Below are 22,872 nucleotides of genomic sequence, written 5' to 3' on the forward strand. Positions count from 1 at the left end.
AGGGTCCAGATTTGTCTTTATGCGCCACCATTCACCAATAGCACCATGACTATAGTTCTCAGAAACAAAATTTTGCTTGCAGTTGTATCCTCCTTGAACCTTACCATCATGTACTTCTCTCTACACTTTGCAACAAATAATACCAGTTCTGGTACAGCATGCTTCAATACTAAGCCCCATATTAGCACTTCAGAACATGTTCTTCTACAACTATTTTACAACTCCTGAAACTAAATCATATTTTATGCATTGAAGAACTGAATGGATTTTGGAAAAAAAAATGGAGATAAATTTATCTCCGATCTCTGAATTTTTATCGATTTGTTCTAAGAATTTTTGTATAGGAAACTCTTGGTTGTTGATGTGGATTATTTATGCAGAAAAAGTAGAGGACGATAAAAGAAACATTTTAGATAAGACAAATTGCAGATTATTTTGTTGTGTGCAGTTACAGTAAGGTGATATTTTTATTTTGGTCCATTTGAATATCAGTGAACAGGCAGTGTATAAGTTGTCTCTTGGTTTCTTTGTCACTTTTATGTAAACTGCTCAGGGTGTGTATTCTTCATTTAAATTGGTTTATTTGACAGCACTCTGTCAACTGCTTAGGTTTTCTATTAGTTATTTGTGAATGTTGATTTAGGAAGGATATGGGAGGAAGTGATGGTGGTAGCCTGTTTGAAGGTAGTTTTAAGAATTTGCCTGGAGAGGCTATGGAAAACTCCAGAAAGTCCGCATTGGCATGACCAATAAAACCAGGGACTTTCCATGTGTTACAGAATATTAATTGTGAAATTGTGACATTTAATACACTTCCAGTGTAAAGGCTTGAAACATATCAACACATGTAGTATTTGAGGTTTTCACAGCGGTGAGTCTGAAGATTACTGTCGTCTGGGTTGTTGCGCCGTGTTTTCTGGTGGATTTCCACCAATGTTTCAGGGGCAGTATGACCTCTGGGACGGTGGAAATCTACCAGACAACACAGCGCAACAACTGAAAAGACAGCAATCTTCTATCAACACACGTCTATTAAATTACAAAGCTATAAGCTTACCTGTTGTTTTGTATCAGTATGAAACTTATCTGTCACCCTGATCAAAAAAGGGAAAGATTGGTAGTGTTTGAGAGCGGGCTGCTGACGAGAATATTGAATTTGTACCCTCATCGAATAATATTAGGGTGATCAAGTCGAGTAGGATGAGACAGTGTGGGAGATGGGCTTAATAGGAAGGATGATATTAGATTGAAATTGGGTATGAGGATGTATGCTGGATTCATCTGGCTGAGGGTAGGATGTGGTGTCATCTTGTGAACATGGCAGTGAACCTTCTGGTTCCATGGAAAATGGGGAATTTATTCACTAGCTGAGAGACCATCAGCTTCTCAAGAAATATTGTGCACATTGGTGTTAGTCAATTTGTGACTTGACTGTTCATCTTTCAGATGGGGTTATAAGAGAGGAATCTGATTTACATTCATGTAGAAACAGAATTTTGATTTTTCCAATTTTTAATGAATGAATTTTCCCCATTTCCAGTGCCCCATTCATAATCAGCAGATGTCTGTATTTATTTAATGGATATTCAGTGGTTTTGCTCTGTGTGCTGTGTGTGTGAAGAGATTGTGGATGTGACTGTTTTGTCCGTGACCTTGTTAATGCCTGTTTTTTTCAGTTTGTTTCTTCCGTTAGCAGCCAGCCATCGTGTTGTACAATGAGTGATGTTTTTGCAACAGCCTATGGCCCACATGGCAGTCCCAAACTAACATGCATGTTGCTTAGTTTTATGCATGCTGAGTAGTAAAGGGGAAATTTGTATAAGGGATCATTGAATTTACAGTTTTGTTGATAAAAATATGCAAGATTTGTAATTTTTGTCCAGTTTGATATTAATGTTACGTTAATGTTTATTGAAACAATGTGTTGTTAAGTAATTTTTACTGGTTATGTTCTTTAGTAGCAGAGTTTTGTGTGTGTGTGTGTGTATGTGTATGTGTAAATTCTGACGCAGTAACTTGAACGTGGTACATTTCCCATTGTGTTTATGCTGTTGTGATTTTATTCACAAAATTTGCTAGAAGTAACCTGATAAAGAAAGGATGTTACTACAACCTTAAGTGTATTACTTTATCTTAAGAAGATGACCATCTTCGGGGTTGTTGAGCTGTGTAGTCTGGTAGATGTTTACTGACATCTCAGAGGTGGTTGCTGCTTCTGTCGTCAGGGCAGTGACTCATCACCCTGATGATGGAGGCAGCAAGCACCTCTGAAACATTGGTAAACTTCTATCGGACTACACAGCTCAACAACCCAGAAGATGGCCTTTTCATACTCACCGTTGTAAGAACCTGAAATTCAATTTTATCTCAAGTTCTCCATTTTGTGGTTTCTCCTCTCTAATGGTATCACAGCATAAAAGTATTTCCTTTATTGTTTTAAAATTTATATTCATATGCATACCACAATCTATGTCTCTTGCGGTAGTATGAAATGGTATTTCATAAAGCATTCTTTTGGCAACTGAGACACAAAATTTGCTTGTGAGGATGAATGTGAATGGTGAATTGAGAGAAAACAGTTGTGGCTTTCTCAAAGATACTGAGGAAAGCTGAAATCCTGATCATGATTGTCCTGGTTTGGTATTCAAAGCAGTTACATGAATCTGTGAGATATGTGGCAACATGTTGAATTGGACTGGTGTGTGTAATATATAATAAGTGACTGTTTTGTGATTGGTGGACACCTCCAGCTTAGCACTGTACTCAGTATTCTTTGAGTGTGCAGCAACAAATTTAATGACTTGGTTAACGTTTTAAGTATAAGTTACGCTTGCCCAATCAGATGCATTGATATTTGTCTGTTGCTAATGTGATTGTGTTGTTTTTCACTTTCCTACACTTCCTTTTTGTGGTATTTTTTCGTGTAGCATGAAGGGGGGCTGAATCCTACTGAGTCTATGACACGAGCTCTCATTAGTGATGACTCGATTGCTCGCCAGACTCCAACTGGCCCGGTGCAGCTTGGGTATGTATGAAATCTCTCACAGAGAATATATTCAGATGTAGAGTGTAAGGGAGACCTAACCTGTACGTATACGAATGAAGATTGATGTTATTAAGTATGGTTATGTACTCTTTCTAAACCATGCATTTGTGATTTCTTGAAGACACATTTTATGTTGGGAATGCATATGAGCCACTTACGACACCTGGTTTAAATGAAGTTCTAATCGGTTCTCTTCACAAAAGATATTAATAAGATGTATTATGCATGAATGAGCTGTAGTTTAATCTTTATTTGAGGGTTTAATTTTTCAATTTATCAATAAATGTTTCATAGAATTTTTGATGACAGAGCGATACCTTGAATGTGTTTTGGGATATGTTAAACCTTTCATTTTTAGAAATTTATTAAGTGAAATTTGACAGCAGCTAAAAGTGTAAGGCTGTTCACTCTAATTATTTGGAATTTGAATTTTTAAAAATGTTAAATGATTTCATTTCTCATCTCCCACAGATTATATATACTTCTAATAGAATACAGGCTTAATGTTTGGTTCAGTTTGATTAAATTTATGTGTGCACTGTACATTTTGAAGAAAGTGAATACTGAAAGATGCATTGTTTTTATCCAAATAAGTGTCATGGAAGATGGTTGCTTTGTTATGGTAGTGATCCGTTGCGAGATTTGTTTTGAGTTGTGTTTGTGCTGATGGTTGGTTTGGTCTTCTTTACGCTAATAATGCAGTTGTTCCATCGTATCTTTCAGAAGCAAGTAGAGGAGCTTTCATTCTCTCAGGTAGCTTTGAATTTTAAATTATCCTTGGTTGTGTATATCTGGATATTACAACTCTGTACCATGCAATCTAGACCAGTATATATTTTTTTTGCATATAATAATGAAAAAAGGAATCATGAATTTTCACTGAAAATTTAGTCTTGTTTAACAGCCTGAGTTTTAACATTATTTTAGCATGAAATTTAATTGTACCGTTGTGGATAGTGTAAATTGATTACCTGAGAATGGAGAAAGTGCATTCTTTAAATTTTATACTCTGTTGTAAGAGGTGTGCTTAGGAGACTAGGTATAGATGGTGGGATGAATGGACATAAAAGAAATTTGGTTTGGATTTAATAGAATTGACTTGGGTTATGTTACTGAGAAGACTGTAATGTATGTCAGGTTCCATAAAAAAATGATTCATTTCTTGACCAGCTGAGTGACTGTCAGCTTCTCAAGAAGGGCTGTTTTCCATGGAATCAGTTTAAGGTATGGTTTAAAAGGAATGGTCCTTACCGACTTCAGTTACCTTTTTGATGTGAACATCCAATCCTCACCTATTCTGTGTGTTTATGTTCAATATTTGTCAAGGACATAGTTGCTCTGGGGCTGAGTACATCATTGCCCTCCTACCACTCATCACGTTGCCAGAACTGTGTGCTGATGTCACTGCTTCTGAGGTGAAAAGTTTTGTTAAAGATACCATAACAGCCTAATGTTCATGTAATGTTCGGCAGACTTATTATGAGTGGTGTTGTATCTGGGCAGAAATGGTGTTTGTGATGCTACTTGGTATATCTGCAGCTGATATGTGGTTAATATCAATGAACATGTTTTCTTAGTCAGTGTGTCCACTCCCTGGCAACAGAACCCACAGGTCCAACACTTAGTCGGTATCCCCACGCAAAACTTAAACTCACGCGGCTGTTGTTTTCTCACTTACTGGCAGTAACCTTTCTGTGAATGATTTTAGAGTCTTCTGATTTATACAGAAAATATGTTCCCTTGTTATGTTACATCCTAGCTGCCTTGAATTTTTAAAAATATGAAATATGTTACAAGCTTTCTTGATGTATGTTTTTATTGAAGTGGATGAATTTTATAACGCTATGAATATTATGTGAACAAAGATTATGAAGAGTTTTCCAGTCAGTGTTCCTGACTGCTGAAACAGTAATCTTGTAAGATGCATGGAATGGTTTTTGGTGCATGAAAGGACATAAAGGAAGATCTGTAGTTTAAGATTAATTTTAATTCAAAGAAGTCTCTTGACCTCCTGATGTTTATTAAATCTACATTTTTGTAACTTCTGTTGTTAATATTCGTTTTGTAAAATGTGTGCTTGCTTATATACTGAACATTGAAGCAAGTCCTGGTAACTTTAGACTACTTTAAATACTTTTTATAATTTTATTGTATTACATTTTATGGAACCATTTCTCTGCACAGAGTTAATGAGTTATTTATAACAAAAATAATACTCACTTTTTATAAGAAAATATTGAATATTTGGAATGTTAAATATTTGAAATTGAGTGAGAAACTTAAATTTACTGCTGATACAACTGTCACCACTATATTGATGTTACCGTTATATTGAGATTACTGTTGTTTACTCTCAATACTGTCACCACCATTGTTACTGATATTACTGCTGTCATCTAGTTTGTGTTAAATACTGACATTGCTGTGACATCCACTAGTCACACCATCACACTACTATCATCTACACTACTGTTACTGTTACATTTGTTGTGGCTACTGTAGTCACTTATATTACCATCGCCACTACTTTCATTATCACTTTATAGCCTTAAAGTACTGATAATACTGTCAACATTGTTTTGAGAGACTGTGCTAGTTAGTTGATATGTGCCTTATGTAGGTTTGTAGCAGGTGTGATCTTGAGGGAAAGAATTCCTGCATTCGAACGCATGCTGTGGCGAGCCTGTCGTGGCAATGTATTTCTGCGTCAGGCAGAGATTGAAACTCCTCTTGAAGATCCTTCTAGTGTAAGTCCTACTGGCAGTGTTGTGGTAAGCAAGTGCCTTACAGTGATTTAGATTTCAAAGTAGTTTTCATTTTCCAATTTTATGTGATAGTCAAAATGCTTGTGAATAGCTGGAGAGTATGGAGACTGTGCAGAGAGTGCAATGAGCTGTCTGTAGGGAGCCAGTTTTCAAAATTCCGAAAGATAAGGACATTTACGTCAGACAGTGCACACCAAAATGAATTTCTGATGATGCCTTTTGCACATTTTGTTCATGCTGTCATGGAAACACACAAGTACTGTGATGTTTGGCATCTTTTGAAAGCTTTTGACTCTTTATCTTGTATTATTGGCTCCATAGAACATTCGTTCCTAATAATCATTGTTACAGAAACTTAATGTTGAATAAGTTAATGCTTTTTTAATTCCAGATTTATTCCCAGTAGATAGCTATTGTGAATAAATTTTACATCCATGTGTTGATGTTGATCTGGGTTGTAACGCTGTGTGGAATTATTTTTAAATACCAGTGTTCTGGAGAAACGTGCTATCTCCAACAACCCTGAAGGTCAACGTCAGCATATTTACCACTGTGAGAGCCTAAAATTTTGCATCAGGTGTTAGTTAATCATCTTGTGATTTGGTGAGTGTTTTGTTTTTGTGCAGGGGGATAACGTCTTCAAGTCCGTATTCATCATATTCTTCCAAGGAGATCAACTCAAGACTCGGGTAAAGAAAATCTGTGAAGGTTTTCGAGCCACCCTTTATCCCTGTCCGGAAGCCCCAGCTGATCGCAGAGAGATGGCCATGGGTGTCATGACACGTCTGGAGGATTTGAACACTGTGAGTGTTCTACTTTCACAGTCACAAATAGAAATAGCTTATTTTTAACAGTGAAGTTAAGTGACTGGATGCTGAAGAAACCACATAATGAGGAGCTTTATAATTCTCTTTACCAAATTATTAGTGTGCGTAAACATAAGTCAAGGGGATATGTAATGTGCATTTGGGGAGATAAAAAACTGCGTACAGCAGGGAGGTCAATTGGGAGACCTGGGCACAGAATGTTTATTTGAAAACCTTATGGAATGAGACCTTAATATGAGATGGGTGTGCATGGGAATATAATAGGAATGTTATAGAACTAAGTTGTGGGGATATGAATTGGATGAAACTTACTGAAGATAGTGTCTAAATATCAACAGGCTGAAGATGGCTGTCTTCTGGGTTGTTGTGCCGTGCAGTATGGTAGAGCAATGATGGAGGCAGCAAGGACCTCTGATATGTCAGTAAACTTCTACTGGACTACATGACACAACAACCCAGAAGACAACCATCTTCAGACTCACCGCTGTGAAAACCTCAAATCCTATATCAACAGGCTGTTATATGGTGGCGAGGATTCCGTATCAATGCATTGTTTTTTAATCAGCTAAATTAAACATCATTTGCTGATTTAATACACTACACACTAACATAACATTTTGTAGATGACTGTCTCCTGAAATGTTGTAAACGTCTATTAGACTGCGAGGTACAACAACCCAGAAGACAGCCATCTTTATACTCACTGCTGTGGGAACCTGAAATCTCACAAAAGATTTCGTGTTTGTAGGTTCTGGGTCAAACTCAGGACCATCGACATCGAGTCCTGGTTGCTGCTGCAAAAAACATCAAGAACTGGTTTGTGAAGGTGCGCAAGATCAAAGCCATTTATCACACGCTGAACCTGTTCAACCTAGATGTGACCCAGAAGTGTCTGATTGCGGAATGTTGGGTGCCTGTTCTGGACTTGGAGACCATTCAGCTTGCTCTAAGGAGGGGAACCGTAAGCAGTACTTAGAGAAACTTTTTGTGCTGTGTTTACCTGACTCACTTTCATTTATTCACAGGATTAAGAATGTATGGTGCTTTAATCCTGTTTCTAAACACAGAGGCAACTTTACCATTTCATGTTTACCAGATTATAAGGTGTAGGTAGTAACCTTAGATCTTAATATATGTGAACGTGCCTCATTCTACAACTGTATTTTACTCAATTTTATATTGGAATATGTATATAAAGATTGTTATAACTCCTAAGAAACTAGTTAATCGTATAGGTGTTTAAATGGATCTTGCATTAAAATCAATACTGCCGTCCCTGACATGTAATAGTTGTGTTCCCAACAGCATTCCGTTTAAGGTTCAAGTTACTTGAACACAGATTTGGTTTTTACATCATTGTTTTTTAAAGTATAATTAATCATCATTGGGGATAAAATTGACAATTCTTGGAACTTAACTGTAACAGCTAAAACCACCAGTGAAATTATTTTTCATTGTGGCTAAATTTTGAAAAGTAATCTGAAGGTAGTTTTTACACTGACGCAAGTCATAATGAAACTTCAGCAATTTTCGACTGCTTCAGTTAGACTGAAGTTACTTTTGCCAACACTGAAAAATAATTTTATTTTGTTTACATAGTTTTCTTATCTCACATGTACATTAACTGGCATGGAATATGAACTACCATTTCTTAGTGCCAATGGCACACATGTGCATCACAGGCCATTTTTTGGATTTTTTAAAAAAATTAAAATGTAATAGTGCAACTTATATCTGGTGAATTATTAGGTATTCTTCATATTCTGACATAAGCAAAGAACACCTTATGGGCTTGTTTATATCTGTCACATTTGTGTGTGTGTGTGTGTGGGGGGGGGGGTAATTGTTCCTGTGGGGATACTCAACCTATATGACTGGGGATCATTATTTCTTTGGGGGAAATCAACCTGCATGACCTGGGATGATGTTAGTGGAACAATAATGTATGTGAAGAACATCTTTGGAATGCCAGTATACTCCATTGAGTACGCCTTTCCAATCTTGTATCTCCTGTAAACCCCTAAAGAATACATCCTTAACGTGTCGGGAGAAGTGTAAAAATGTTTTTTTTAGGGAAGTATGGCATCTGACAGGAGATATAACCATAAAAATAGTATGAAACTGTGGACTGAAATCAGCTGGCTCAAGATATTGGTATTGAACACTCGGCTACCATGAAATTTTGGTAATTTTTTAAGTGTCTGAGTGACTTTCACCTTCTCAAGAAGGACTGTTGTCAGTTTGTTAGTTGAGATACTAACAGAAGTGTGGTGTGTTGCGTAGGAACGGAGTGGAAGTTCAGTACCTCCGATTTTGAACAGAATGGAATCATTCGAGGATCCTCCAACATACAATCGGACCAACAAGTTCACTTACGGTTTCCAAGTGCTGATTGATGCATATGGTGTTGCAACTTACAGAGAGGTGAATCCAGGTCAGTGCAGTGTTACACTTTGTGGAGTGCCCCTTTTTATTCATGTGTCTTTACTGAAATAAAAAGATTTTTGGATGTATTCCATTGTCTCTAAAAATTAAATTTTAAACATTTTTCTGAGATGGGACTCTGTCTCCGTCTTCAGGTATACAAGAAAACACAAATCAGTCTCCTTTTCAAGGTAATTCTTGAGCTTGTTGTTTCCCATCCAGTAATGACACTTTTTTATTAGCGTCGAAAGTTCTGTAGTGGGAAAACATTCTGTTTTTTCAGCTCCATACACTATCATCACATTCCCGTTTCTGTTTGCCATAATGTTTGGTGATCTGGGACATGGATTGCTTATGGCACTGTTTGCTGGTTGGATGGTTCTTCGTGAGAAACCTCTGGCAGCAAAGAAATCTGACAGTGAGGTAATTATTTTTATAACAACGAACCAAGTAACTTCGTAATATATCTCGGTACTTGAAACAGTCGTGTAACTTCTTTTTACGTGCTATCTTGAATTGTTTTTTTTCTCCTTTTTCATACGTTTAATTGTGTATCTTTGTTCAATTGCCAGATCTGGAACATATTCTTCGGAGGCCGTTACGTAATCCTACTTATGGGCCTGTTTTCCATGTATACTGGCTTTGTGTACAATGATATATTTTCAAAGTCCCTCAACATATTTGGTTCTTATTGGACTGTCAATTACAATAAGTCAACTGTTGTAACAAACAAGGATCTGCAGTTGAATCCTAGCACCGATGACTATTATCAGCATCCATATCCAATTGGACTGGATCCTGTATGGCAGGTAATGTTCCTTACTAATACTTGAATTTATCGTTGTCAGTCATGTTCTTGACATACGTACACATTTATTTAAATTGCAAATTTCTTCCTTGGATGGAGCCAGAATACAACGGAATTTTCGGAAGCTATAATGAATGATTGAAGGTAAGGACGTTCATGCTGCTGTGCATCTGAAAGTGGCTTTACTGTTGGTAGCAAGTACCAGGCAGGCAAGATGGAAAGAAACAGTCGGAAGGATTTTCTATTACACACATAATTTTCATGGGTCCAGTGATTCATACAATTATCTTCCTTTGTCAGACATAAAAATTTCTATGTTCTGGAGAAAATTCAGCATGCAGGATGGTATCCAATTTAAGTGACTTTGGCAGTGTTTAATACAGTCTCATGTATTCAAATTATGGTCTTCTAGATTGTGGCACTATGTAGTCTTGGTAGGAGTGAAGACTTTTGCTCCAAAGTCCGCAGCCTGACTGAAATATCACCGCTGTTGAACCACATATATTACACCTCAGATATGCTCGTGTTGTATATAATGCCAACATCAGGTGCTGAATTATTGTTTCAGGTAGCAGAAAATAAAATAATTTTTATGAATGCTTATAAGATGAAGATTTCCATCATCGTTGGAGTTTTCCACATGTTGTTTGGGGTGTGCCTCAGTCTTTGGAACTATATGTAAGTAAGAGGAGATTACTATGCTGCGTGTGCGCGCGCGCCAAAGCTTTCCGAAGGTTTGAGGTAGCAACCATATTGTAGTAAAATCTCAGTATAATGAACTTTTGTAGACTGGCAGATTATATTCTTTATAATTAAATTTTATTATCATTCGTTAGACTATTGTGAAATAATCTTCTGTAAGAGGATATAGTATTTTGGTAAGAGATGAACAGTGTTTTTGTTATTCTATCATTTGTTATATTGAAATGTTACTGTATGGAACTTGCCATTTATTGCTAGATAACCAGTGTGTGGACCCCTTATGTACTGCTTTTGAGGTGTAATAATTCTATACAGGTAGCCCTCGATTTGTGCCAATTCAGAATAACGCCGATTTTGAAACCAGCAAGTCAAAAAGTGGAAAAAACATATTTTAGTATTATGTATAACGTTTTACAATGTTTCTCGTACTGCTTTTTATACTAAATCGTAATTCTTACATTGCTGATTTTGAATAAAAATTATAAATACAGTCATCTCTGCAATTACGTACGTTTCATTAACGCGAATTTGCTCCATCGAGATCGATGGATTCGTAAAAGCTGTTTGTGAAATGCAAATTTTTGCACATGCGAGTTTGCTCCTATGCAATTGCAAAGGACTGATTTAATCTCTGCGGAGGTACCAGGGTTATTTTTACTACGCGATTTTCTATAGGTCGGCGTCTTACATGAATGCAACTATCGCATAACAGCAGAGATGACTGTACACATCAATCACATGAAAGAATCGCGGGGACCAACGAATTGCCGATTTTAAGTGTATAAAATATATTTTTTAAATTCCTATTATTTTATTTACGTTATTTCAGAGCTTTAAATGTAATGCCATTATACAGTAAAACCTCTCTAACTTGGACACTTGCGGTTCCACGATAATGTGTCCAACTTACAGAGGTGTCCAGGATAGAGGGAAAGGGGAAAATATCCTTTCATATTGTGGTGTAATGACAATGTGGTAATTGTGAAGTATTATGGAGCCCTTCCCAAAAAAGGAAATTATTGATAAGAAAAATCAAAGGGGTAAATTAAATTTTCATAACTTTTGTTTTCACTAAATTAAACTTACATGGATAAGCTCAAAGAAGGGCACCAATACCTTACGTTTACCGACAATGTATTCTATTTTACATAATCTAACTACTGTAGGCTTGCTTGAATTAAGAATTAATGACAATAGTATTAATAATCTTTTGAACCCCACTCTCATGGTTGCACATTACACCCCAGCCTCAATGAAATTTTAAATGTTCAGAATGTATTTTTTTAATTGTACTTACAGCATTAGCTCAACATATGATATCACTTAATTCTTGTAAAAAAGTCCCGTCACAATACACTGCTTTTTTGCTTTTATCTTGGAATTTGCCATCCTCTTTCTAATTTTCGCCGCAATCCGAATAAAGTTTCAACCATTGCTGGTTGATTATGAGCGAAACCATACCGTTCTAATTCTTCCATGCATTGCAAAGCCCTCTGATGTGTAGGTGGTTCTTCCTCTGAAGATTCTTTACACACATCGTCACTTGAAGTCATCACTTTGTCTAGCACATTATCGATTGTTCCAGCAACATCGTCGTGAACCTCTAGAATGTTGTCGAACGTTGAAAGAGCTTGGACATCAGGAATTTGGTTGCGATACTCCTCAGGAAGACAGTTTATTTCTTCATGAAAACTGTCTTCTTCCATCGCTTCCGCTTCATCCTCAATGGAATCTGCCATAAATCCTGCATGTCGGAAACACTTTGCAATGGTTTGAGGAGAAACTTCTGCCCAGGCACCATGAATCCACCGAATGGCATCTAAGACTGTAACGCTTCTTGAAAATTCGGTCACGTCTTTGCACTTATCTGCAGCATTGATTAGTGAATGCATTAGTTGCTTCCTGTAGAGCAGTTTCACAGATTGAATAATGCCCTTATCTAGTGGCTGCACTTTGCTGGTCAGATTTGGCGGCAGAAATTGTATACTGACGTTTGAGAGATTTGAACTGACGTGGCTTGTAGCGTTGTCGACAAACAATAATATCTTCCGATTAGCCCGCTTCATTTTAAGGTTGACCTCGTTCAACCACTCAGAAAAAATTTTAGATGTCATCCAAGCCTTCTTGTTGTGACACCAAATTACGGGAAGGTCGTCCAATTTCACATTGTTCGTTTTGAAAGCTCTAGGACGTGCAGCATTTCCAATAACTAATGGCTTTAATTTCGCTCCTCGCGAATTGCAACATAGCAAAACAGTAATCCGTTCCTTAGATTTCTTCCCTCCTTTACATGTCTCTCTCATTTCTATTAAGGATCGCGTTGGAAGTTGACGGTAGAATAATCCAGTTTCATCCGCGTTGAAAATGTCCTCTTCTGCGTATCCCAACAAAAGGCTTGGAAGTTTGCGTTTCCAATCTTCAGCAGCTTGAAGATCAGCAGAAGCTGATTCGCCAGAAAGGACGTGCAGACTTATGTTATTTCGTTTACGGAAACGATCCAACCAGCCATTGCTCGCCGAGAAATCTTCGGTGTGGAGTCTAGTTGCAATTTCTCTAGCCTTCTCCTGTAAAAGTGTGCCACTAATGGGAATGTTCTTTGCACGACAACACCGGAAAAACTCTAACACTTTGTCATTTAGTTCATCATGAGGTGTTTTTCGTAGTCTTTTTCTGTGTGCATTACAATTCTTTTCCCACGCATCGGTAATTGCGGCTCTGTTGCTGTTGATGTTGGAAACAGTAGATTTTGAGATGCCGTATTTCTCTGCCAGCTTCCTGCAACTTTCTCCTATCTTCAGAAGATCCAAAACTTCTTTCTTCTTTTCCAGAGTTAATTCCGCCAATTTTCGTTTCCCCATCGCAAAAAGAAAAATCCAATTTCTGTTAACACTGTTGCAAGCTAACTCAGCTGCAAGCACAGTACTGACAAAGTTAGAACTGTACCAGCAATACTACTGTAGTCCAGTGAAGGGTTCAACAAAAGAATTCCAATGATGGGTTCAAAGTCTCACACCCTCAATTATAAGCTAATCCTCAGGTAGAAGGCATTCATCAGTCAGAAATTCAAAATAACAAAATACTAACTGTAAATGTTTCCCATAAAAGCATTGAAGCTAAGTGCATGAACCTGTCCAACTTGCAACAAAAGGGGTGTTCAAGTTCCAGGATAGAGGGGTGTCCAAGATATAGAGTGTTGTGGACATGTAAAATTATAGGATATTCGCCGGTTCCAATTAAAAGTGTCCAATATAGAGGGGTGTCCAGGATATAGGGTGTCCAACTAGAGGGGTTTTACTGTATTAGTCAATGTTTGGGTGATGGGAACGCGTGTCATTGACTTCCCATTGATTTACATTATAAAAGAGTTTCAATTTACGCCGATTCTGTTTACGCCGATTCTGTTTACGCCGGTTCGTCCAGGAACGCATCCCCGGCGTAAATCGAGGGCTACCTGTAATGTTATATCTGTAACATGTCAGATAGCCTATTACATGGAAATATTACTATGATCAGGTCTTGATAAAGCATGCAGTGCATGAAAGATTTTTGAAAGATTTGTTGTTTGTGTTCCAGGTACTTCCGGAAGCGCATCAGCATTTTCTGCGAGTTTATCCCCCAGATGATTTTCTTGTGTTTCTTGTTCCTCTACATGGTGATCCTCATGTTTATCAAGTGGACTTGTTATGGACCAAAAACTGATGGTGAGTGGTATTTGTACATATATGCTCTGAAGATTTGAAATGTGTTCTTTATGTTAACCCATAATTTATTAATGTACTCAAGCATAAAATCGGATACCAAGGCCAAAGTTCTTCAATTTAAAATTTTTGTTGGTAATAAAAGTATAGATTCAGGCTGGTTCTTTGCGATTGTTTTTTAATTTATGCACGTACCTAAATATTATTCTAAGATGACTTGATTTTTGAAGGAATATATGTAGAACTAGTTAAGTGGGATTTGATCTATAGCCATGAGTTGTTCTTCAGTCAGGTGAGTACTGTAAATCTCAAGGTCACAGCTCATGCTTCAATGAAATACTGTACTGTACTGAGGTTGCGGAAAGAAGACCCATGGATCGACCACCCTCACTTTCCCTCAAGCTGTTATGCTTACCACATCCAGCATAATCCCTCATATTCCCCTGCACATGTTTGTCATTCTGTTCACAAGAATGTTGGTGATAACATGCACTAGCAATTAGCGCTTTGGGCTAGATCGACATAGACCGTGGGGAATCTGAAGGAAATACAACTGCAGTCAGATGTCAAAGAGGGGAAGGTTCAAGTATCGTTACCGCCACGTATTGAGCTTCATTTGATGGCGTCAGTTTAGCAAGACACGCATTGACTGGAGTTACTTGAAGACATTATTTTGTTTTATAATGTTTGTTTGATCTTCTCTGTTTCAGATGTAAAGACAAGTCCATACTGTGCTCCATCAATCCTGATAACTTTCATTAATATGGTGCTGTTCAATGAAAACAGTGCCCCAGAAGTATGTGATCAGTACATGTACAGTGGGCAGGTGAGTGTGTGATCGTAGTAATAGGAAGTAAAAAAGGTAAAGGCAGTTTATGGTTTTTCTCAAAAGCAGTTGTGGTACCATGAAAGAATATGGGTGATACGAGCAATATAACCTTCCAGAATGTACACCTGATTGGTTTTGCTTGTGATGATGCTATGAAGTGTTTAACGTGGCTGCTGTATTGATATGCACCAAAGGACAACAACCGTCCATCTTCAGATTTTTGTGGTTTGACGGTGTGTACCGCAATAAAATTTATGAAAGAGAGGAAGTTCGTTATTGCAATAATTCCGTAAATCACAAGAACGTTATGAATGATAAATGTTCAAAGGAGGGGTGACAAGTGTTGATGTGAATTGTGAGTGGCCGTTGATTGTAACGTTTGTTGAGGTTAAGAAGCGTACTGATCAGCATGATTGAGTTTGAATTGACGAACTTGTCTGATAAATAACACCCTTCTGTATGGAATTACAGTAGCAGGTTCGCACTAATTTATCAGGTGAATTTAATTTTTCTTTATGTTGTTCCGTTATACGCCTTGCTTTACTTGAAGCCAGACAGAAATTTGATATTTTCTTTGAAAATACGTTCATCATACATGATATTAAATTTAAATAAAGTTAATATCTGTTAAGTTTTATTTGAAATATGTTTCAGTGTGGTGAGTATTTGACAAAATACAAGGAGAAATCATTTTTGACCCCCGTGCAGCTTGGTTTGCGTCGTATGTCTGCCGTAAACGGACGTAAAATCCAGTGAGATTTTCAAAATAGCAGAGTGCTTTTGGAAAATACTTGGAGTGTGTACAGTTCCACATTTGTTTTCTGAATATGTAACTTGGAAAATAACAATCTTTATCAAGTTTGCAAACAGATTGATTATTTTAACAGTTTCCACTTACATCGTACATCCTAATTATGTAATTCCTTATAACCCATGAATCAAGCAGTTCTTTCTTATTACATATTTAGTGTTTAACTGACTTACCGAGTTTTACAATTCTGTTTTCAGCGGCCATTCCAGATGCTGCTTGTGGTGATAGCCCTTCTGTGCATACCATGGATGCTGTTTGCCAAACCAATGCTCACCATAAGAAATCAGCGCAGAATGCATGTTCTAGTAAGTTGTAACATGAATGAAACTTTGAATAGTGGGATTAAATTGTTGAAGGGAGCTAAAATCTAGATCAATTTTAATATACTAATTGATTGGTTCTGAACTGGATTAAATAAGGATAGGCTTCATGACAAATGAAAAATATAGCTTATTACATTTTCCAGTAATTTCATAACCAGTGTCTCCCACCTACCAAATATGAAACAGAGTGTCCACTACTCATTATAGATGAGAGGTTGGGTGGGCCCCAGAGTCACAGTGATTGAGAAGAAAGAAATCCTGTTCCTGCTGGGAATCTAACCCCAGTCTGTTTATATCCCTTGTTTCCAGTTGAATAGCAACCACCAAAATCATGCCGTGGGCTCCGAGAATGGAGATGCTGAGGCTGCATTGGCTCAGGGTCAGATTCCTCCTCCACTGCCACCACACAAGGAAGAGGAGGAACTTCCTATTGGAGAAATCCTTATTCACCAGGGTATCCATACGATAGAGTACGTGCTGGGATCTGTATCGCACACAGCCTCGTACCTCCGGCTCTGGGCGTTGTCACTTGCACATGCTCGTAAGTAGTATTACACATTATCAGGTACTGGATTTGCCATTAAGTGTCACCCAGTATCAGTTTGTCAAAGGTCATATATGTCTTTTATTTAAAACGAGTATGATTTTTTAAATTGTGGTCGGAAGATGTTAGTATCTTTGATATTAACATGGTCTTTGCAGGTGTGTTATCTTTTGGCCAGAATCTGAACAGTGTTACATGTATATTACGGTCTTCTGGGTTGTAGAAACGTGTAGTCGTTCAGCTATGCCTTTATCATGAAGATGGAGACAGTATGTGCTCTGAAACATTGGTATACGGCCAAAAGATACACAGTACAACAACGCACAAGACCACTGTGTCTGCTTACATCACTCTGAAATCTTAAAGTCCAACTAAGACACTTGAGTTTTGAGTTCAGATATTTATAATTCATTATAATTCTGTCACAGCATTTTAGAAGTGATTACTGTGTGTTTCATGGGTCTGTTAACTTTTCTGGAAACAATTTTTGCAATTGAGAAAATATCATTGTAGAATTTGACAGTGTATTTTCTATTAGAATATTTAAGCAGGCATAATTTCATAAATACTAATATTTCTTCAGAACAGTACTAGTGAAACCCCAAAATTGAAGTCTATTCACCAGCTTCATAAATTCCCTATTCCTGTACAACATTTAATTTTGGACGAGTCTGCTGTGACGTGCTTGCCGTTTCAGAGTTGTCCGAGGTACTGTGGAACATGGTGCTCCGTAACGGGCTGATGTTTGAAGGCTGGGTTGGAGGAATCGCTCTTTGGATCACGTTTGCTATATGGTCTACCCTGACTGTCGCCATCTTGGTTCTTATGGAAGGCCTGTCTGCCTTCCTCCACACTCTGCGACTACATTGGTATGTTATTTTGATGAATATGTACAGAAGTAGAAGTACTGTACTGTTTTTATGTATGAATTGTAGGACTTTGGTGTATGTGGGTCATAAGTTTAGTGATGAATTGCTTTGCCGATGGTCTCAAATTTATTAAGACCAGCTGGACCTGGTATTGATATATCCACCTGCTTTCCATCAACTGTGATAGAATCGAGACTCTACGAGTAAGGACGATCTATGATTCTTACCATGTGGTTGAGCTTGTATGAAGCATTAAAGCCTCGCTTTAAGCCATTTTTCTACATTACAGCACAAATATTAGAACAAAGGAATAGCACGCTGAGCTATATTAAAATGGGTCTGATTCTGCCCCCATGTTTTTAAATTTTAATTTTCTGTTATAAATAACACCAACTTGACAGCCAGATGAACTTATGAAGTGGCAGTGACATAAACACTGTTTAATGTAGGGTCCTGAAATTTTGCGTGGTAATGGATCTCGAACAGATGTATAATTTTTTTGAGTAAAATCCGTATGTAGCTTTCGCATTTGGTGTTGATAGCTGAACCATTGGAGTTGGGCATTTTAAATTTTTTATGGAGATAAATGTACAGACATATTTTGTATGTTGGCAGTTACAATCATGGTGACTGAAAAACTTCATCACACGGATTTAACATGAAAGGAATACATACCATTGAAAAATGCACATAAGTGGATCATTGATTATAATCCTGCTAACCTCATAATATAGATTGAAACAACTGAAGGAAAAGATTTCTGTCCTCTGGGTTGTTGCGCTGTGTAGTCTGGTCGACGTTAACCAACGTTTCAGAGGTCATACTGCATCCGTCATCAGCGCAACAACCCATGAAGACAGAAATCTTCATACTCACCGCTGTGAAAACCTCAAAATCTTACAAATGAAGGAAAGTAGATATTTTAAGGTCTTTCAGAAATTTTGTTCATTTATATCAATAGAGTGTGAGTAGAATGAACGACAGTATACAAACAAGAATATTTATTATTCTCCTACATTTATCCTTCGGTTATATCTTTAACGTTCTTAGCAAAGTTCCTACTTTGGTTCTTCAAGAATTTGTCGGTGTAATAATTATGTTTTCTTTTTTAGGGTGGAGTTTCAGAGCAAGTTTTACCAAGGCATGGGCTATGACTTTCAGCCGTTCTCATTTGAAGCAATCTTAGATTCTGCTGCCCAAGCCCCTGAAGAATAGATATAAATGTTGAATGAAATAGTTGTCTGTATAGTAGACCAGTTGTGGAGATGTGTAGTAGATGTACTGATACTGTCTCTGATTAGTGTAGTTTATTGTGATTTCTAGTTGTAAAAATCAATCATTTCAATTTATTGAGGAGAAAGAAAAAGGAATTTTGTATTTGTAGTAGACTCGATACTTTCTGGAATTGATGATGAGCAAAATAAGAATGATCAGAAGATTTGTACAGTGTAATCCCCATCTAAGGATTCAGACACTAAACTGAGGAAAACCTTAAGTGGAGTGAATTTAACTTCGGAATTATTGGCTTAAGATAACTTTATGTTGGAATGTCTTAGGATTAAAAATAAGATGTGTGTGGTCTATCAGTACTTTGGTGGAGAAGTAAAAGAGTTTTCTGGATATTTTCAATCGTCTAATAAATAAAATCATAAAATCCGGGACGTTTCGAAGATGGGACTCTATCTCCGTCTTCAGGTAGGCCTACTCAGTCGGGCCCAATCGATAGAGCTAATTCCTATCTCCGGACGACGGAGAGAGAGCGAAATGAAGGAAAACCTTAGATCAAGAAACCTAGAACTGGGACTTCACTGTACTGGGTGTCGTAGTGTCTGACTGGACCATTCACTGTTTAACTTAAAACATTGTTTTAATAGTGAACGCAAATGTTGTCAGATATTTTTGCTGTTACATAATCATCTTAAAACCGGTGGGTTTAATCTGTTGGTAGACCTGGCAGTGTTTTTGAAGCTGTAACCCAACGCAAGCATTCTGATCAACCCTCATATGTGGTGCTCTCGAGTCATGTGACTGCAAGACGACCTTTGTTCTTCACTGCTTTTTCCCTATCCTCTTCTTCCGTATGTCAAGGAAGTGTCTGAAGTAAGTTTAAAGTACTTAACATCACAGCATTAATTTAATGAGTCGAGAAACGGGAAGAGGGACGTCTTGTCGTAAGAAGCCGGATTGGACTGGAAAAGGCAGGTCGACTAGTAACCCTTCATGACATAGAATGACTACAAGGTGATAGATCTGATAAGGCTATTTAGTATTAGTTGACTTTCGTAACATTGTTACCATGCATTTGTGTGTATATATAAATGAAGTTGTAATCAATACTCGTTATGTGAATACCGTCTACTACCAGATTGTATTTATACTTACAGATGGAATAAGATATTTATAAATACAGGGCAGGCTTTGTTATAGGCTGCCGGTTAACTCTTTATCGCCAGTGTACGGGATTCAAACATTTGACTGGAGTGGGACAGTGTGATTAAGCGAGCAGCACTCCACGTGACGGATACAAAGAATAAATGTATAAAAATGTAATTCCATTGTATTTAAACATGTTTGTATTATAAATGTCTTATCTGGATCAAATTAAAAATTAAGTAATAGTGTAATTTATAGCGTTAATCATATTTGTTTGTGTTTTAAAGAAATGATGATTTATCCTTCCTAACGAGAACTTTCCCTGTTACCAGAGAAATTTCAGCCACCGATGTTTCTTGTCAGTTTTCTCTCTCCGTTTCTCAGTCTTGTTTCCACTCTGAAATAAGATGTTTGCCGAATACATTACGAAATATTCCTTTTAATTTGATGTCTCAAATTATGAATAGAGATTACCTTGTGGATACTGGATTTTTGTAATGTGGATTTACTAACAAGCTGCATGGTCTAGGACTCGGTGCAATTCCATTCCTTATATATTTTTTGTTGTTGCTGCCCAAAACGATGAATTATGAATGCCTATTTAAATGTAATTTGTCACCATATAGAAATTAAGGCACCAGAAAATTTTCATTACTTGCTTATCCCATAAAATTTCAGTTTGCCGGAACAATTCCTGTCTTTTGGGTAACGAATAAAATTTTGTACCATTGTTTTTCTTTTCTTTTACAGTGACAGTAATCGTGATAAACTTACCGCATATCACATGGTTATTCCATGTGATATGGGGTAAGTTTATTCAGTAACATTCTTTGGATTTCTCTTTGTTCATTATTCTATTTGTTTATTTGCCTTCCAAGGTGTTTATTCTTGTGATAACAAAGGAAGTGTTTTATTCCTAGAAGTACATTGGTAACCAACGACCCTTTAGCCCAAATGCTCACACTTTCAGTAATTCTATATTTTGCCCGTATTCATGGCTTTTGTATGATTTGTAGAATAAACAGTTTTCTCATAAAACACCAGCCAGCTGATTTTTATAATGGATTTGCATGATTTTCTTTGAGACAGGAACAACATTGTTAAACATAATTTAGACGATCTTCAGGCATGTGCAGTAGAGAATTTTATCAAAGGTCATTGGAGTAATGCTTCTGGGTTTTTCGAGTACCCTTGCTGTTCCCTGATTGAAAATAATTGCTACTGCCATGCGGTTAAAAGGAGGTTCTCATGGTAATGAAGATGTTGACTGTGGTCGTCTGGGTTATGACGCCGTATTATGTGGTTGACAATATTTTGGAGGAACGCTGACGACTGAGACGATACCTTCCTCCTAGACGTTGATACTGTATCTGTCTACAAGGCTATACATCGTCATAACTCAGAAATCTACAGATAACATGTTGGTGTGGATCCGTGTCTAATTCTGGTACAACCACGAGAAGGGTAGGAAGCAGGCCAAAGAAAGTTTAATTACAGAATTAACTCGAATGAAACCGAAGAATTTGTTCCGCGCGATTTGCATCTATCATGCCAGTAAATTTCAACGTAACAATGTGCCGTGGATACGGATGCAGTAATCACTCTTCGTTTACGATATATAAAATGAACTTGCTGTAAATCGCATCAGGAGATATTAAAAGGTATGATCTAGTGAGAAAATATAAAATGTGTGTGAAAGTTAGCAATTTACGAAATGAATTAATGTGTGAAATCGACTTCGAAACTGAATCTCCGTAAGGGTTAGGATGCTGCCCAGTTTAAAGACGTGAATAACCTAACCTAAAATGTACTCGTGCATAAGAGTCTGCGTTCCATACCAAATGTCTGCATACAAAGACGAAGGTAAGCTTTCGTGCGTTTATGTATAATGATTATAATATAATTATATGAGTAAAGGAGAGGTTATGTCCAATTTTTTCAGCAGGACAGTAACCAATTGCAGTTAAAATGACTAATGCCATGCCCCTCATAAAAACATAAACTTCAAAATTAGTCTACTTTGTTTATTTCCATTCTATCATGTCATATGGAATTATCTTATGGGGAAACTCAGCAGATAGCAAAAAATTATCTTACATTAAAAGAAATCATTAGAATAATGACAGGCACTAAAAGGAGAGACCTATGAGGGGAATTATATAAGAAATTTAATATTATTCTACTAGCCAGATATTTCTAGCTCTCATTATTTTCTTTTGTAGTGGACAACATAGACAATTTTTAAACAAATTCAGATATCACAATACAAGTACAACATATAGAGATAACCTTCGTGTTTCCAACACTTAACATGTGCTAAGATCCATATACAGGGTGAGTCAAAAGTATGTTTACAAACTTCGTGTGCGTGTTCCAGGGTCAAAAATAAGAAAAATGTTCCTAAGATCATGGGGTCGCAAATGTTTAATTTTCGAAATAATAGTCAAAAATAAGTTTCAATGAATTGACTTTATATCAAAGTGAATCCAGCTTTCAGCAAAGATTTTTACCAGAACTAGAAGTGCCTTATGGTACTCTCTCGTAACTCAAAGTGTCTTGTCCTATCATCCAATAGCTGTTAGAGACTTACATTGTTTGTAGTACCATTTCATAATTGAATTATTTCCTAGGCGTAACTTAATATATGAAAATAATTTTTTTATCGTTCTATATGTGACAAGACGTGATCTGTTACCATAAGGGTAGAATACAAAGAAGGCGCTGAGCACTGAACCTCCTGGGTTCTGTTCATTGGCCAAGTAGCCAGGAATACTGATTGAGGATATTTTCTTCAAATAGGCCACGACTAATTCCTCTTCTCATTACGTGCAGTTGAAACAATGTTAAACAGCC

General features: G+C 37.1%; 1 protein-coding gene and 1 long non-coding RNA gene across 4 annotated transcripts in view; both read left to right on the forward strand.

Annotated features, from left to right (window-relative positions):
- The window catches only part of Vha100-1 (V-type ATPase subunit a family protein Vha100-1), a 44,896-nt gene extending 24,626 nt beyond the window's left edge, over positions 1–20,270 (forward strand). For 2 of the 3 annotated variants that reach the window (XM_022065697.2, XM_022065699.2), the window contains exons 5-17: positions 5,667–5,793; positions 6,438–6,614; positions 7,387–7,599; positions 8,922–9,072; positions 9,346–9,485; positions 9,635–9,871; positions 10,439–10,548; positions 14,146–14,273; positions 14,981–15,096; positions 16,108–16,215; positions 16,543–16,774; positions 17,475–17,646; positions 18,759–20,270. In XM_022065697.2, the coding sequence (XP_021921389.1) occupies positions 5,667–5,793; positions 6,438–6,614; positions 7,387–7,599; positions 8,922–9,072; positions 9,346–9,485; positions 9,635–9,871; positions 10,439–10,548; positions 14,146–14,273; positions 14,981–15,096; positions 16,108–16,215; positions 16,543–16,774; positions 17,475–17,646; positions 18,759–18,861 (2,014 nt within the window). In that variant the 3' untranslated portion in view covers positions 18,862–20,270. Of the gene's footprint in view, positions 1–2,927; positions 3,026–5,666; positions 5,794–6,437; positions 6,615–7,386; positions 7,600–8,921; positions 9,073–9,345; positions 9,486–9,634; positions 9,872–10,438; positions 10,549–14,145; positions 14,274–14,980; positions 15,097–16,107; positions 16,216–16,542; positions 16,775–17,474; positions 17,647–18,758 lie in introns of all 3 variants that reach the window. The other variant, XM_022065698.2, reaches the window with a different exon arrangement.
- Positions 20,271–21,188: 918 nt separating this feature from the next.
- LOC147874283 (uncharacterized) overlaps positions 21,189–22,872 on the forward strand; it is a 78,962-nt gene continuing 77,278 nt past the window's right edge. Inside the window, exon 1 of the long non-coding RNA XR_015534616.1 lies at positions 21,189–21,882. This is a non-coding gene — a long non-coding RNA (uncharacterized LOC147874283). The remainder of the gene's footprint in view (positions 21,883–22,872) is intronic.

This window comes from Zootermopsis nevadensis, unplaced genomic scaffold (genome assembly GCF_977971745.1).
Source record: "Zootermopsis nevadensis isolate Lab colony 2312 unplaced genomic scaffold, Znev_1.0 Znev_ptg000010l, whole genome shotgun sequence".
In the NCBI taxonomy this organism is placed as follows: domain Eukaryota; kingdom Metazoa; phylum Arthropoda; class Insecta; order Blattodea; family Termopsidae; genus Zootermopsis; species Zootermopsis nevadensis.